A 15260-nucleotide genomic window follows, 5' to 3' on the forward strand; every position below is an offset into this window, starting at 1 on the left:
CATATGAGTGTGTTTGCAGTGAGTATTTTGATTGGAGAAGGCAAAAACTATATGCATCTGATATACAATGAAGATGTCATGATATGCATAGATGCATGCAGGTTTGATGTGTTAAAGAAGGCACTGCGTGTTGAATTCACTGAAAGTGTGTATAGTGCACAGCAGATCCTTGCAATGGAGGATTGCACGAATGAACGACGACTTGTATGTGTTTTAACTACTCATAGACATTCAGACCACATAGGGGGGATTGATGAGCTGAAGAGTGAGATGCCGAGCATACGACTAATTTCTGGATTTGAAGACGAGATTTGCGCACATGGTGATATTTTAGATATTGAAGGAATCGAGGTTGAGTGTATTCATACGCCATGTCACACGTCTGACAGCTTCTGCTACTATATTGCACGAAAATATCTTGCTACTGGAGACACACTATTTTTACTTGGATGCGGCAAGTTTTTTGAAGGCACAGCTAGGCAAATGATAGATGCAATTGAAAAAATAAAAGCCCGTGTAGATCCTGAAGCATTAATGCTCTATGGGCATGACTACAATGAGCAAAACATTCGGTTTACAGAGAATTTCTATATCGTTCCAAAAAGCATCAAAAACAAGCGATTTTTGAAGCTGCAGGATGAGGCAGAATACAATTTGTTTTTCGATCCAAGGCGTGCATTTCTATATAAAAGTGTTAATATAGCATGTGATAAACAACTAATAACAGGGAAAGAGCCTACAGAGTTTATTTCTACAGAAGATGCAATGACGAAGCTTCGTGCCAGAAAGGATTTATTTAACAGACAATAAATTCTTGATGTACTTGTACTGAGACAATAATGCGTTTCAATTCGATATCTTTTCTATTCTAACTCTGTCTCTGTTGATTTCTATCTTAAGGTTTTTTCTTGGAAAGTAGTAAAGACTGTTGTTAACAAAAAATGGTTCGTTAGCAAACAATTCGTTTATCTTGCACTTTTCCTGTACCAACTCTATCTTCATTTCTGTGGATGTTTGCTTATCACTAAACTTCAGTTTTCCATGAATATACATTTCATCAGCATATACTTGTGTTTTGCATCCATCGATAGACAAGTAAAAGTACTTAGATGTTGTATCAATGTACAAGTATTTGCTTGGCTCAATGTCGTGTATTATTGTCCCAGTATGCATCGAGGTTATTTCGTCCAGATCAAGCTCGAGCCTTAAACCGTAGTGCACGTCTGCTTGATCTAACACTCTGTTGATTGACATGACCTTTTGGTTTTCAAACACTCCTTGTGGATAAAGACTAAACTCCAAAGGACTGCAGAATACGACTGCAGGTCCAGATATTGTTGAAAGGTTGTCGATTGTCGTCAGCACATGAAGTCTTTTGTAAGCCTTGATTGGGAACGGATCCTTTACAGATGAGAATGATCTGTTCAGCCAGTCGTTCTGAATGCCAACTGTTGTGTAGAAGCGATCAAACAGCGGATATACAATGTAAACAGGTATTCCGTCCTTCAAGTGCAGTAACGATAGGACATGAAAAACCACCTCCAGCAGCAATGTTGTGAGATCAACAGGAATGATAGCAATTTCATCGTCCAAGCACTTTATGCACTCTGAAAATGCATCGATTTCATGCATATTCGGTTGCTTATCTGTGTTCACTATAAGGTAGTCTGAAGAAATACAGCCTGCATCCAATGAAAATCGCTTTTTGTTCGATAATGATGAGATATAACATATTGTCTTTCTGTTATCTAGTTCAATAAGATAGTTTGCCCACCCAATAAATGTTCCTGCAGAGCGTGGAATAACACTGACTTGATTAAAACGACAAACTTCATCAAACCTGATAAACCTTACATTTCGTTTGAATCTTTGAATGTCTGCACTAGTAATGAGCACACCATCATCACCGTCATCCTCGTAATACAACCTGAGATTCAGAATAGATTGATAAGCCATCAGCATCTGTTCAAAAACCGGTTCTGTCATGTATATTGGAACGTCTTTCTGCATAAAAAGAGCACCCAACGAATCTGACCTGGTGATAAGCACATGGTCTATGTCGTCAGTAAGTCTTGGGAGTGCAAGTTTCAGAGGCCTGGGGCTTTTATCAAATGAAGGATACGAAATACATACTCCATACACACTCGATGGATAGTCAAGAAGAAATGTTTGTTCGTTTGCATGGACGACATAGCAAGATTTTCCCCTTGACACGATTCGTTTTATCAAGGCCATTCCAGGGTTACTGTACGAATGTAATCTAATGATAGAGTGATAAATCTGTGCATGCATTAATAGAACACCCTGATGCATAAATCAAGCAATATAGCTGAGGAGTCGAGCAAGATGATCACTGAAGCTGAGGAGGAGATCTTGGAGATTATAAGAAGTAGATACTTAGAGATTTTTCGTGCAGTGGATGAGGCTGAAGAGAATATTTGCGTGAGGTGTACAGAGCTTGATAACGCAGTCAAAAGGATTTACGAAGAATTCGAAAGTGCTGGGTAGTGTAAGTTTAGTAATGATGCCAGTAGTAGATGAGTGTTTGTGTGTATGATGTGGCATTAACACGATGCCCTGAATGCTGAAGAGTTTGTTTGGATATGAAAGTCATGTTCAGATGGTCAGGGATGTATACAGGAAGGATTGCATAAGTGAAGAGAAGCTCTCAAAGTTGATTACATATATGAAGTCAAGAACTTCTTGCATTCCGAGTGTTTTGGATGATCTGTGTGGGAAGATTGAGGAGGAGATGCAGAGCACGCACAGATTAAAAACTGGATCTAGAGTGCTACGCCTAATTATTGACCAGCTACGAGATGTATCGATATGTTATGAGTCACGAATGCTGAAGATTTTTGTGGGGATAGTCAAGAAGATCTTGGTTCTGAAGAAGATGGGGATTTTTGAGTACTCTGACCACCAGGAGTTTCTTGATGTTTTCAGGTATTTTTTTGAGACGGTGCCAATTAGGACACATGAGAGTGATAAGTACATCAGGAAGATTTTGTTTATTGCAGCAAGTGTTACAAGGGCAACAGTTGATTTGAAAGTTTCTTCAAGACATAATGAGGAATTGTTAGTCTTTCTGAGTGATGATGGGATGGATGATGGCAGAGAGATGGATGGCTATAGCGAAGACTCAGAAGAGAGTAACATAATTGGACTATCTGAGGAGACGGGCAGTGAAGAGATGTCTGGAATGAAGTTTGAGTATTTATTTCTGGAGGTGATTCATTCGCTGATGTCAGTGGAGAATGTGTTGAGGGCAGGATATAACGAAAAGTACAGATGGCTTGTGAATTCGTTGATGAAACCTGGTGAGGTTAATGATGCAAAGAAGATGGAGATACTTGAGATGGTTGGGCAGAAGGCAAATGAGATAGGTGGAAGCAGCTTCGTGTATTATGTGCTCAGATATGGAAGTGTTATGAAAAGGTCGTGCCTGGATATTCTTACTAGGTGCCTTGAGTCCAATTTGTATCCACAAGTGATTTTACAGGCAAATGTTAACATTCTGGAGCAGAAGAGGCGAGTTGAGGAACGAAATGAGATTTATGAATGTGAGTTTTTGGTTAGAGAGGTGGTTGGGTTTCTGAGTGGGCATGAAATAGTGCATCTTGACCAGAAGGAGATAGTGTGGAGTTTGCTCCATGTCTTGAGGATGTTTTTTTCGAATGGATACCAACCTGAGTTTGAGTTTGTGATTTTGTATGTAAGAGTGTATTTTGAGAAATGCATGCGGATATCAGATGTTTTCTATGGATTTCTGAAGAAGATGTATGAGGGAGATGGATTGTGTACGGCTGACCTACGTGGAGTAATACTTTCTGAGATTGAAAGATATCTCCTAAGGAATTCTGGTTGTATTTTTGATGCTAGGTTTGTGAGTTATCTGTTAAGCCCGCCTACAAATGATGCAATGCCAGCTCATTGCAGGATTCTTTATTTGTCAAGAGATGGTTTCATGCGCATGGCTGCAAAGCCTCTGATGCGCGAAAAGATTATGGGAAAGCTAAGGTTGTTGCTTTATCGAAGTGGGAGTGTGGATGCTCATAATCTCGTGGTTGAGATTGTGAGGAGTGAAGTGTTTCGAAGTGATAGATACAAGATGCTGTGCTTGATGAACGAAAGGAGAATGCTGAGTGAAGTGTGGATGAGAGATGTGTATATAGAGAATTATATTGAGATTAATGAAATGATTGATAAGGAATGTGGAGGTAGGTATTTAGAGGAGTATGATTTTGAAGAGGATCGAATGATTTATGAGGAATGTTTGGCAAAACCTAATCAACGCTGTGAGAATGTTTGCAAAGGAAGAAGGAAGTCTAGGATTTCATTGATTGACTATGAAAATCATTTCCGATGAATATATTCATACGAGCCTTGTGTTATATGATTAGTCTATGGTTTTGATTAAGATTTATTCTGTAGAATAAATGGATTGTAATATTTTGTATGGTTGTGTATAAGCATATAATTTGCAAATAAGTGAGTATATGATGATTTTGGTATTATGATTGTGAATGAGTATATACTGATTGATAATTATCTAGGTTTTTTGTGAATATGTGATGATTGATAATTGTGCAATTTTATTTTGACGAGGTGACAAGGATTGGGGTGAGAATGAGAAAATACAGACTTAAAGGACTAATTGGAGAAGGTGTATCTAGCACTGTGTATAAAGGTGTTTCTGATGAGGGAGATGAGGTGGCAGTGAAGATTGTTTCTAAAGGAAGGATGGGCAAGTGGATGTCAGATAGGGAGGCTGGAATGCTTGGAATGACTAAACATGAAAATGTGATTGGTTTGATTGATCATTTTGAGACAGAAAACCATGTGTATTTGGTGGAAGAGCTGTGCGACATGAATCTTGTTGGGTTTTTGAACGAGTATGAGGTTGATGAGTCAGTAGCGTTGAAGACACTGAGAATGATATTGTGTGGAGTGGAGCACATACATTCGCAAGGAATAATGCATAGGGACCTGAAGCTAGGAAATATTCTTTTGAAGGGAAATACAGCGAAGATATGTGACTTTGGGCTTTCATGTTATTTGAATGAGAGTGATGGTCGAGTGTGTGGTACGTCTGATTACATTGCTCCTGAGATGGCGAGTGGAAGTGAATACTCGCTTGGAGTGGATATGTGGTCTGTAGGAGTTATATTTTATGCGCTTTTGACGAGGAAGAAGTACATGAAAGGATCTTTAATGCCGGTGTGTTCATCGAGTGTGAAGGATTTACTTGAAAGACTACTGGAGGTTGATGTGCGAAAGAGAATTTGTTCAAAGGAAGCATTGATGCATGAATGTTTTGGTAGATTTATTCCGAGCTTTGAAGACTTTCGCTGTCTGTTTGATTTTGAAAAGGAAACGAAGCATGGAATGATCAGAAAAAGCAGAGGATGTGTTGAGATGGGAGATGTTAAGGTGACTGCTAGAATGCAGTATAAAGATGAATACAAGCATGGGATGATAGAATGTATGTGTGGACAAAGATTTGAGTATGTAGTGTATGTGAATGGTCGAGAAGTCGAGCTAATAATGGTTACGAATCAAAAGTTAAAGATATTAAGTCTAATGGCAGCATACATCAAGATTGCTATGCAGAGGACTGCAAAGATAGTTATAAACGATGACGGAGTAAGGTTTAGCTATATGTTTTCAGGAGATTTTTTGTATAATGAAAACACGAAAGGAGTTATTCTTAAGAGAGTAGGAATAATGTATGAAATGATAGACGGATTAGGCAAAAAGTACAGTTGCTCAGAGATTCCAGATGATTTGCGTGAAAAGGTTTTTGAGCTGATGCAAAGATGTAAGAAGATAGATGAAGAGGTGTGCTGGTTTTCACGAAGACAGCCTATTCTTGTGGATTGTCTTTCTAAGCAGCAGCTGTCGATGTCGATGCCCTGGGCAGCTGAGGCAAGTGAGATGAATATTCGAAGCGAAAGCAGGTATTATTATGCTTCAGGTATTGGATGGTGTGTTAGGAACGGGTTTTCACTTGTATTTCTTTTGATTGATGGAGAGATGATTGAAGTTGAATGTCTGGATTTGGCAGTAAGAAGTGGGGAACGGATGCTTAAGATTGGAGATGGTCTTCCGCATCAGTTAAAGTGTGGACTGAAAAGAATATTGCCGTTGATAATGCAAATGATGTGATTATGTGAATTGCACATGATTTATTTATTTTTGAATATAAATAAACAATGATAGAGGAGATTTTTATAGTTAGGCACGATGGAAAGATATTGTATGGAGATACAGGTAAGTATTTTGGAAGCATTGGGGATGTTGTGAGTGAAGATGAAGGTGCTCAGCTGTTAAGAGTGAGGATGAATGATGTGGTTGTTGGAGTATTGTACAAATCGATGAGCGGCATTTCTGCATTGAAGTACTTAGAGCGGCTTCGAATACGGCTAGAAAGGAGTATAGGCATGATTTGCGAGAAGAATGTATTGGGAAATTATTTTCAACTGTTTAGAATTATCAGTAAACCCGAGAAAGAGGTACGTGATGGCAGAGGAAAACATTTTTTTGCAGGCATAAGTAATTACAATGGGTATTTGGATGTTTTTGAGAGGCATAATGCAATAGTGGATAGAGACCGGATAGTTATGAATAAAGCTGAAGGAAGTGTATACTTAAAGACTGTTTTTGGAGAAGAACGGATGATTAAGATTGCGATTGATAAATTGGATGCACAAACGATCGAATACAAGAGTAATGAAGTGATTCACAATGAAGTAAATGGAATAAAGATAGAGATCAAATCGAGTGGGATCGAGAGTGAGGTGTTTAGGTATTATGCAGTAAGGAACATGCGCCCTTTAGTAATAGTGTATGAAGAAGAAGGAGGATATGTTGTGAAATGTAGCAAACCCACGAAGTTTGACGAGCTTGTGGTTTTTTTACCAGTGCCCAGGGAGGCATTGAAGGTTGTTCACCGGCATAAGGCAGGAAGTAGTGTATATGATGAGGTGAACAATGTGGTGAGATGGGATTTATCTGGTGTGGTGGTGATGAGTGAAAAGATTGAGTATTATGCAGAGGGTTTTGGTGTAAGAGAAGACATGAGATCGATTAGAGTCCACTTTATGGCTAAGGATTGGAACGATTGCATGGTAAAGATTGAGAGTGCAGAGTGTGTTGAACATCCAATGAACTTCTGGATAAGGTATGCGGTGGTGAGTGGGAAGTACGAGATGCGAGTGGATATGAATAAAACGAAAGGCAAAACGGACAAGGCTTGTGTGGGAATCGAACCCACGCCTACTGATTACGAATCAGTCGTTTTGCCACTTAACTAACAAGCCTAACAATTTATAAATCCATATTGGACCATGGCTATGCGGTGCATAAAGAAATATTTGTGTGTTTAGTTTCTGGACATAGGTTTAATGCATGTGTTATGCTGAAATTGCAAAAGTTTAATGGGTTTGAGAATGGGCATGGGATGGATCCTATTGAAACACAGATTGTTTTTGTTCGTAATCTTCCAAAGAGTGTTGATAAGGATCTGATAATGCGACTGTTTGGAGAGTATGGATCAATAATGCAGATACGGATAGGAAACGAAGTACGCACTGAGGGAACGGCATTTGTAGTATATGGAAGTGTTGAGTGTGCAAGAAAGGCAATAAGGCATATGAATGGATACTATCTTGAAGAAAAGTACCTGAATGCTGGATATTGGCAACCATTTGACAAGTTTAGGTGGATGGTAGGCCGAAAGTGAATAAAGTTTGCAAATGATTAATTGTTAAGAAGTAGGCGTTATGTGGTTGTTAATAAAAGTGTGTTTGATAATATGTGAGGATATGAAAAATGAGAGATGAATGGAGTGATATGTTAATGATATGAAAGATGGGAGATGATATGTAGTGGATTAAGATGAATTTAGTAATGTGTTGATAGAGTAGTAGTGATGGAGTAATGTAATAATGTAATCCTGAGAAATATTCTAGTAATTAGAGGCCAATGTTTTGAACATGGGTTAAATGATTTTTGACAGCGTGGCCGAGTGGTCTAAGGCAATCGATTCGAAATCGATGGACTTTGTCCCCGCAGGTTCGAATCCTGCCGTTGTCGTTTTGCAACCCAGACACACTTAAAACAAATTTATGCTGTACAAAGACATCAAACATCAGAGTGCAAGAATGCCAAATTTTTCATCCCCAATATGGCACTTGAGAGGCAAAGTCAGGTGAGGTCTTCGATATTCGAGGCGTCTCAGTCTCTTTTGCAAACGTTATCCACATCGCTTGGACCAAGAGGACTTGACAAGATGCTTGTGAGAGACAAGAAGACAGTGGTGACAAACGACGGTGCAACGATACTCAAGTACCTGAACAGATATCCAGTGCATGGGATCCTGTCGAACATGTCTTCTACACAGGATGAAGAATGCGGAGACGGGACAACAAGCGTGGTTGTGCTTGCTGGATGCCTGCTGGAGAGAGTTGCTGCCCTACTGGAGAGGAATATTCATCCATCGATTATTTGCGACAATCTTGAGATTGTAAAGAGGATAGCGCTTCGCTACATCAACAAAGTGAAGATTGAATGTGACAAGAAGGATTTTGTTAATACGGTGAATACAGCACTAAGCTCAAAGATAGTGTCATCTAGCAGTTGCGAGATGGCATATGCAGCAATTGAGGGCATGGAACATGTTAATGGACAAAAGAAGCGCATAAGAGTAATTAAGAAAGTTGGAGGAGGATTGGACGATGTGAAGGCATACAAGAGCATTCTTTTGGAATTTGACACTAAAAACTTGCCGAAGAAGGCCAAAGTTGCGGTTGTGCAATTCTGCCTCAGTGCACCTAAAACCAACATGGATAGCAAGATTCTAATAAATGATTCTTCTCTGATGGACAGGGTGATACAAGATGAAAGGAAATACATTTTGGAGATGTGCAAGAAAATAAAAAAGAGCGGATGCACACTGCTTATTGTACAGAAGAGCATTCTGAGAGAATCGTTGAGCGGTCTTGCCAGCCATTTTTTGAAGCAGTTGAATGTTCTTGTAGTTAACTCTGTGGACAGAAAAGACATTGATTATCTGTGCACCACACTGAGCATCCAGCCAGTCTCTGAAATAGATCTGCTGGGAGCGTCGTCTCTGACTGAGGTTGAGATTGGAGAGGTTGAGGGAATGCTTGAGATAAAAGATCACGGATGCACCATTGTACTAAGGGGATGTGATGAGATGGTTGTGGATGAAGCAGAGAGGTCATTGAATGATGCATTATGTGTGGTGAGGTGCCTGAACGAAGTTCCATTTTTGGTTCCTGGGGGTGGATCTGTTGAGATGGGTATTGCATCAATGCTTTGCGAATGCACTGAAGGAAATGTGTATGTGCTGAGAGAGATTGCAAAGGCGTTTGAGGGGATCCCGTACTTCCTTGCAAAGAATGCAGGACTTTATCCTATTGAAATCGTTTCTGAATTAAGGAATGAACTAAAACAGAACGAATGTGCAGGAATCAGTGTCCGAAGTGGACATGCAGGAGACATGGTGAAGGATGACTTTGTGATACAACCTGCAAAGGTAAGCATCAGCATGATCACTCTTGCAATCGAGACTGTGTCTATGATTCTCAAGATTGATGACATCCTTCCGGCTAGAAGATGAAGAGAATTAAACCAAGAAATAATATTATGATTATTCTATATACTTTATTGATCTGTGATGGCTAGGCTAGAATATTTGAGAATTTGCTTAATCAGTGATGATATTTACTTCTGAATATAATATGTTAACGAAAATGATTATAAACAGAGTTTCTTATTACACCATGCATACTTTCATGATTCCTACTTTAAATGATTTCATGCTTGGTTCTGATCAGTGTTGCTTAGGCGCTGCATAATATCATCTACGCATAAAAGCTTTTTTTCTTGTTCTACAATACTGAGAACCTTTTGGACCAACTCCTTTGTGCACCCAAGCTCATCCTCGCCAGTAATGAATCTATGGCTCAGAAGCGCGTCTATTGTGGGCCTTTTCTTTGGATCCTTTACTAAACACTCCTTCATCACATCAACTGCCAATTTATTACCACTCGCGTACTTAAATCCAGAATACTCCTGTAGTTTCTGAATCTTCTGTATTATGTTTGGATATTCATGCAGAGGCGGCCTTGAATGCACCATTTCATATAGAATACATCCCAATGACCAGATGTCTGAGCTCCTTCCCATCTTAGACTTGCTCTGCATCACAGCCTCAGGTGACATGTAGTTCACAGTCCCACACTGCTCCTCAGATAGAATACTCGTTGTGTCATTTCTAATCACCTTGGATATCCCAAAGTCAATCAACTTCACCCTCCCTTTTACAAAAAGAAAATTCGCAGGTTTAAGATCACAATGGATTATCCTTTCCATATGAACCCTCTTGACAATAAGAAGCATCTGCTCCCATACATCCTTGATAAAGTTCATGCTAAGCTTTCCAGCCTTTATTATCCTCGAAAGGTCTGTTTCTCCATACTCCAATAGCATGTCCAGATACTCTCTTCCAATCTCATGATCCATTATCTCAACTATTTCAGGTGTTCCCTTGAACTTGTATAGCAGATTGATCTCGTTTGTATACAAGTTTAGCATCTTTTCGTCTCCAACAAGCTCGACTCTTTTCAATGCATATACATTGCTTCCATGCAGCACCTTGTAAACCTTACTACTCCCTCCCTTTCCTATTTGGCTCAGAACTTCAATCTCCATGTTTTTTATCATCATTCTCTGCCTGGACCTGATTGACATCGGATCTGATCTCGGAGACTGACTGTTGCCTTCAGATGTGGTTCTTCCAAGCATTGCATTTATCTCACTTGTTATCCCTTGCGAATAATCCTCCATATCAAACTTAACAGATACTCCTCCAACGCATGGCTGATGCAGTGATGGAGCTCTATTTGCATTGTTTAGCAAATCCATGGATTTATGCATGCTATTCACTCCATACATTCTATTTGTGCTTCTTTTACTTTGATCATTGCCCTCAACTGATAGAAACACTTTATTACCAAGGATTCTTGGTTCATTAGTTGATTGAAAATTACAGGCATCATACATGCCTGCATATTTATTCAAACGTTCACATTCACCAATACAGTTATCTAGTGTGGTATTTCTATAATTACAGTTTGTCTCATTTTCTGTATTGATTGTATATGAAGCAATCCATACTTTAGGATCTCTTCCAGTATTTATACAATTCTCAACATGCTTAAGATGCTCCAAAACGCTTCTTTTCTCTGGAAATTCCTTGACTTTGACAAACTCAATGCTTTGCTGTACAATCTTGCCAAGTCCCTCGTTTCCACATTCTGCCTCAAACCTAATATATGCTTCCCAATAATTGTAGAACTTGCAAAATCTCATCTTTATCATCTTAAATGTCTCCCGAGCCTCAGTAGAATCTCTTGAGCCGTCTATAAGAAGTCTGATGTAATCCAGCCAGATGCGCAGTGAATACTCATCATCCTCCATACTCTTCGATGTTGCCTTGTAGTACAGTGCAATCTCTCTCGTCTTAGATATGCTCATCTGCTTCTGCTCCTCAAGATACTCATACAGATCCTTGCTGTTGAATATCCCTTCCATCAGATATTTAGGGTTCATTATTGTGCTGATCGTGCTTGGAACATAATCTCAAATGCTTACAAAACAAATGGATATTTCTGTGTTGCTACAAGACATTCTACAAAGTGAACATTTCTCAAATGAAGATAACCACGGATCTGCAAAACAAGACAAGCCCCAGATCTCTCTGCATGGTATATGTTTCATTCTTAATCTCATAGGCATAGAAATCAAAGACGAATGCTCAACATGCAAAGTGTTTCTCTACAAACAAATAGAAGACGCATTGATCAGAAAATACAAGGATGAATACGGAATAAGCATAAGCCAAAGAATATACTCAATAAACGAAATCCACGGACTCATTCTATTTCTGTACATGAAGCAGTATGAAACAGCTGATGTTGATCCTGCCCTCGAGGCATTCTTTGAAAAACTCTTCTTTAGCAGCACAGACACAAGCGAGTTAGAAAGCCTTCAAAATGAGAACACAAGACTAATCAATGAAAACAAAGCACTTTCACAGAAAATAGAAGAAATGAACTGCACAATCATCGAATCCTGTGCCTATAAGGAACCGGTAGACGTAAATACTCAGGTACTGCATAAACTAGAGCATGAACTGATCATACTGAAAGAGCAAGTAGAGTACGAACACACTGCGATCTTGGAGGCATGGTACCACTTGGCAAAGGACGCACTCAAGAAATAGAGCTGAACTGAATTCCACAAACCCTTATGGAACAAAAAGCAAAGCTGAAGGAAATGTTTAAAACATTGATAAAGAAGCGCACAGATCCACGGGTGAAGAGTCAGAATGAGTTTCTCATTCACACAGACATGATTGTTAATACACCAGAGCCTAGCACAGATCCAATTCCGAAGAAAAAGCCATGTGCAAACTGTACATGTGAGCTGAGAAACCAAGAAAGCACAAAGTCAGCATGTGGAAATTGTTATAAGGGAGATGCATTCAGATGCAGCACATGTCCATCACTTGGACTGCCTCCGTACGAGCCAGGTGATGTTGTTTCATTCTCAGCAGAGCTAAACGACATGGATTAAGTCAAACTACTCCATCAGTATCAAACATCATCAATAAATACATCATGAAGTGCCTCTATATTTATATCACGCTCTATCTTGTGCTACAACTTGCTTGACAAATCAACTATCTTTAAGAATTTTATTTCTTCTTCACAAACAGAATGGCTGGTGCATCAAGGCCACACTCCTCCCTCTGTCTCATTGTGCATCTGCTTCCAGACTTCAGCACTGAAGGTGATTCAGTAACAACCTCCTTGTCTTCTACAGGCTTCTGTCGGAATCTTCTTGCCTTCTTAATATCCGGAAGGCGTATAAGAAGGTTATCATAGCAATCTGACGTCTTTATCTCAAGATCCTCCTCCTCAAGATCCTCATTGAAGCAAAATACTGCTGTGGGAAGAAAACACAGAGAAATCATGTTTACAAGTGGATACCAGTACCAATAGTGAAGAAACATAATAGCGCCTGCTATTCTATCCGCTGAAAGAACCCCAGAAACATTCCTCACCGAAAAAATAATGTTTCTTCCTCCTGCTTCACTTAGTCCTCTTCCAAACACTGCTCCAAACTCAACCGCTCCATCCTCCTTCTTGTCAACCACAAGCTTATTCAATCGCTCAATAATACGCTTGTAATTCGGTACAAGCGATGGATTACACTCCATCAAAATAAAGCCTGCTCCAATGCATGCAGACTGCCTCACCAAGTTGTTGCTATCATACAGTAGCGCCTCAAGTATGTCAGAGCATGTCTTGTCTCCAGTGCCTGCCAGAAACAGTCCAAGAACAACAGCTGTAGTTGCCCTAACAAAAAAGTTATGGTTCTCAGAAAGAGGCTCTAGAGTGCTCACAAGAAGGTCTCGGTCATCACAGCATATTAGTCCAATCGCAATCACTGCTGCTCTCTTAACATCATCGTCACCGTCATTCACATATGGTAAAACCGTGGCAATCACTCCAAGCCTTCCTGTCCCAACATATGACGACCCAAGAGAAAGAAGCCCGTTGCTCCTCATAACAGCGTCCTTATCTACCAGAAGGTCATTTATGTAGCTCTTCGTCTCTTGTGCGTCCTCACATGCATCTTCTTCATAGAACATCTCTTCACTAAACATCATCGTCAATGAAACAGCCACTCCAATTGCTCTCTTCACACGTTCAAACTCCGTCTCTCTTCCAATCGCAATCAAATCATTCACAAGCTCCACATTCCAAGAGTTCAGTCCAACCAAGCCAATCCCATACACAGATGCCTCCACCAGCAATGTCTTGTCTACTTTCAACAGTCCTCGTAGCTTATCAAGCACCTCTGCATTAACAGATCCCATGTTTATCAGTCCAAGTCCCAGACAAACACCATGTGCAAGATCAGGCGTCAGGCTTTCCTCCATGTCTAGGAAGTACATCAGGTACTCAGTATCCTCCTCACTGAATGTGCCCGCCTTCATAATCCCTAATGCCATTAATGCACCTCCTTCCTTCTGGCTTACCTCATTCGGTAGGTAATTCTTCAGAATCTCATACGGATTCGAGTTTAGTGCATGGATCATCCCAATACTTGAAATCTCGCTGAACCTGGCCCACTCCTTCGACTGTCCAAATATATCTGTATTGCTTCTGTAAAAGGTATCATTCGAAGTCCCAAGATTCATCAATGAGTTCACCTGTCCAAGATAATGCGTCCTTGTCTTTGCTATAGACTCAAGAAACTTAAAGCTCGTCAAATTCTTCTCGAGAAGAAACGAACACATAATCCTGCTCTTAAACTCTCCACTAAGAATCTTCATCACATTTATATTGCACACTTCAATATCAGGTCTGTAATTGTCCTCAACATAAAAAGCAATCTCATAGCACAACAAAATATCATCAGAGGCAAACCTTTCAATCATCTCCTTTACCTTCTCAATCCTCTCAAGATAGAAGTATCCATCAACAACATAGAAAATAAACGGCTTACTCTCAAGCCCGATCGCAACTATTACCTCATACAGTTCGCGAATGCTTCCATTCTCCTCTGCAATAGACACAAGAAGATCAAGCACACCTCGGCAATCATTTCCATCGCATAAATACTTCTCAAATATTTCTCTAAACATCTCATATGCTTTTATGCAAAACAAATACCCAAGTAATGACTCGTCAGCATCTTCCTTTGCAATTATTCTCAAAACAACATCTCTAACCTTAGGATCTCCATTCTTCTCAACCAGCTCCATCATTCTATACACTATGGACTTGTAATAGAATGACCCATCGTCAACCAATGCATCTCCTGCTTGCAGCGCATAATCAATCGATCGCTCATAGTCTTCAAGAACAAAATATATCTTGCTTAAACATAGGCTAGTCTTCGCATCCTTGCATTTAACATACTTCAGATCATCTCGGATATACGGCGCAATCACATCAACATGAGCATTCATCACTTCAATCGCTTCCTCTTCCTTTCCTTCCCTGAGAAGTGCTCGAATATTCGGCAATATCCTGATTGTTTGCATTAGATGGGCTGTCTCCAGGTAAAATATTTCATTTCAATAACAATCAATCTTTCACACTCCCAATCAAAACACACTAACTCTTCAAAAACAATTCATCACTTTATTCACTCAT

General features: G+C 39.7%; 11 protein-coding genes and 2 non-coding genes across 13 annotated transcripts; 9 read left to right on the top strand and 4 right to left on the bottom strand.

The window, feature by feature from the left end:
• Positions 1–3: 3 nt before the first annotated feature.
• On the top strand, positions 4–810 carry M896_020330 (hydroxyacylglutathione hydrolase; the record flags this gene model as incomplete). Its single annotated transcript, XM_014708755.1, has 1 exon — positions 4–810. One exon carries the CDS (start codon positions 4–6, stop codon positions 808–810), a length of 807 nt encoding a protein of 268 aa, XP_014564241.1.
• A 36-nt stretch (positions 811–846) lies between these two features.
• On the bottom strand, positions 847–2235 carry M896_020340 (uncharacterized protein; the record flags this gene model as incomplete). Its single annotated transcript, XM_014708756.1, has 1 exon — positions 847–2235. The coding sequence occupies one exon, from the start codon at positions 2233–2235 to the stop codon at positions 847–849; it is 1389 nt and encodes a 462-aa protein (XP_014564242.1).
• A 346-nt stretch (positions 2236–2581) lies between these two features.
• M896_020350 (uncharacterized protein) lies at positions 2582–4369 on the top strand (the record flags this gene model as incomplete). Its single annotated transcript, XM_014708757.1, has 1 exon — positions 2582–4369. One exon carries the CDS (start codon positions 2582–2584, stop codon positions 4367–4369), a length of 1788 nt encoding a protein of 595 aa, XP_014564243.1.
• A 260-nt stretch (positions 4370–4629) lies between these two features.
• M896_020360 (catalytic protein kinase) lies at positions 4630–6168 on the top strand (the record flags this gene model as incomplete). The annotated part of the gene is made up of 1 exon (XM_014708758.1): positions 4630–6168. One exon carries the CDS (start codon positions 4630–4632, stop codon positions 6166–6168), a length of 1539 nt encoding a protein of 512 aa, XP_014564244.1.
• Positions 6169–6215: 47 nt separating this feature from the next.
• On the top strand, positions 6216–7316 carry M896_020370 (uncharacterized protein; the record flags this gene model as incomplete). Its single annotated transcript, XM_014708759.1, has 1 exon — positions 6216–7316. One exon carries the CDS (start codon positions 6216–6218, stop codon positions 7314–7316), a length of 1101 nt encoding a protein of 366 aa, XP_014564245.1.
• On the bottom strand, positions 7252–7322 carry M896_020380. The gene has a single exon. It is a non-coding gene; the product is annotated as a tRNA-Thr (tRNA).
• Positions 7323–7462: 140 nt separating this feature from the next.
• Positions 7463–7744, top strand: M896_020390 (uncharacterized protein; the record flags this gene model as incomplete). The annotated part of the gene is made up of 1 exon (XM_014708760.1): positions 7463–7744. The coding sequence occupies one exon, from the start codon at positions 7463–7465 to the stop codon at positions 7742–7744; it is 282 nt and encodes a 93-aa protein (XP_014564246.1).
• A 271-nt stretch (positions 7745–8015) lies between these two features.
• M896_020400 lies at positions 8016–8097 on the top strand. The gene has a single exon. It is a non-coding gene; the product is annotated as a tRNA-Ser (tRNA).
• A 91-nt stretch (positions 8098–8188) lies between these two features.
• On the top strand, positions 8189–9646 carry M896_020410 (subunit delta of TCP-1 chaperonin; the record flags this gene model as incomplete). Its single annotated transcript, XM_014708761.1, has 1 exon — positions 8189–9646. One exon carries the CDS (start codon positions 8189–8191, stop codon positions 9644–9646), a length of 1458 nt encoding a protein of 485 aa, XP_014564247.1.
• Positions 9647–9843: 197 nt separating this feature from the next.
• Positions 9844–11622, bottom strand: M896_020420 (mitogen-activated protein kinase; the record flags this gene model as incomplete). Its single annotated transcript, XM_014708762.1, has 1 exon — positions 9844–11622. The coding sequence occupies one exon, from the start codon at positions 11620–11622 to the stop codon at positions 9844–9846; it is 1779 nt and encodes a 592-aa protein (XP_014564248.1).
• Positions 11623–11689: 67 nt separating this feature from the next.
• On the top strand, positions 11690–12313 carry M896_020430 (uncharacterized protein; the record flags this gene model as incomplete). The annotated part of the gene is made up of 1 exon (XM_014708763.1): positions 11690–12313. The coding sequence occupies one exon, from the start codon at positions 11690–11692 to the stop codon at positions 12311–12313; it is 624 nt and encodes a 207-aa protein (XP_014564249.1).
• Positions 12314–12339: 26 nt separating this feature from the next.
• On the top strand, positions 12340–12666 carry M896_020440 (uncharacterized protein; the record flags this gene model as incomplete). Its single annotated transcript, XM_014708764.1, has 1 exon — positions 12340–12666. The coding sequence occupies one exon, from the start codon at positions 12340–12342 to the stop codon at positions 12664–12666; it is 327 nt and encodes a 108-aa protein (XP_014564250.1).
• Positions 12667–12787: 121 nt separating this feature from the next.
• Positions 12788–15148, bottom strand: M896_020450 (26S proteasome regulatory complex protein; the record flags this gene model as incomplete). Its single annotated transcript, XM_014708765.1, has 1 exon — positions 12788–15148. One exon carries the CDS (start codon positions 15146–15148, stop codon positions 12788–12790), a length of 2361 nt encoding a protein of 786 aa, XP_014564251.1.
• Positions 15149–15260: the final 112 nt, after the last annotated feature.

This window comes from Ordospora colligata, assembly GCF_000803265.1.
Source record: "Ordospora colligata OC4 chromosome Unknown contig_02, whole genome shotgun sequence".
NCBI classification, from domain to species: domain Eukaryota; kingdom Fungi; phylum Microsporidia; family Ordosporidae; genus Ordospora; species Ordospora colligata.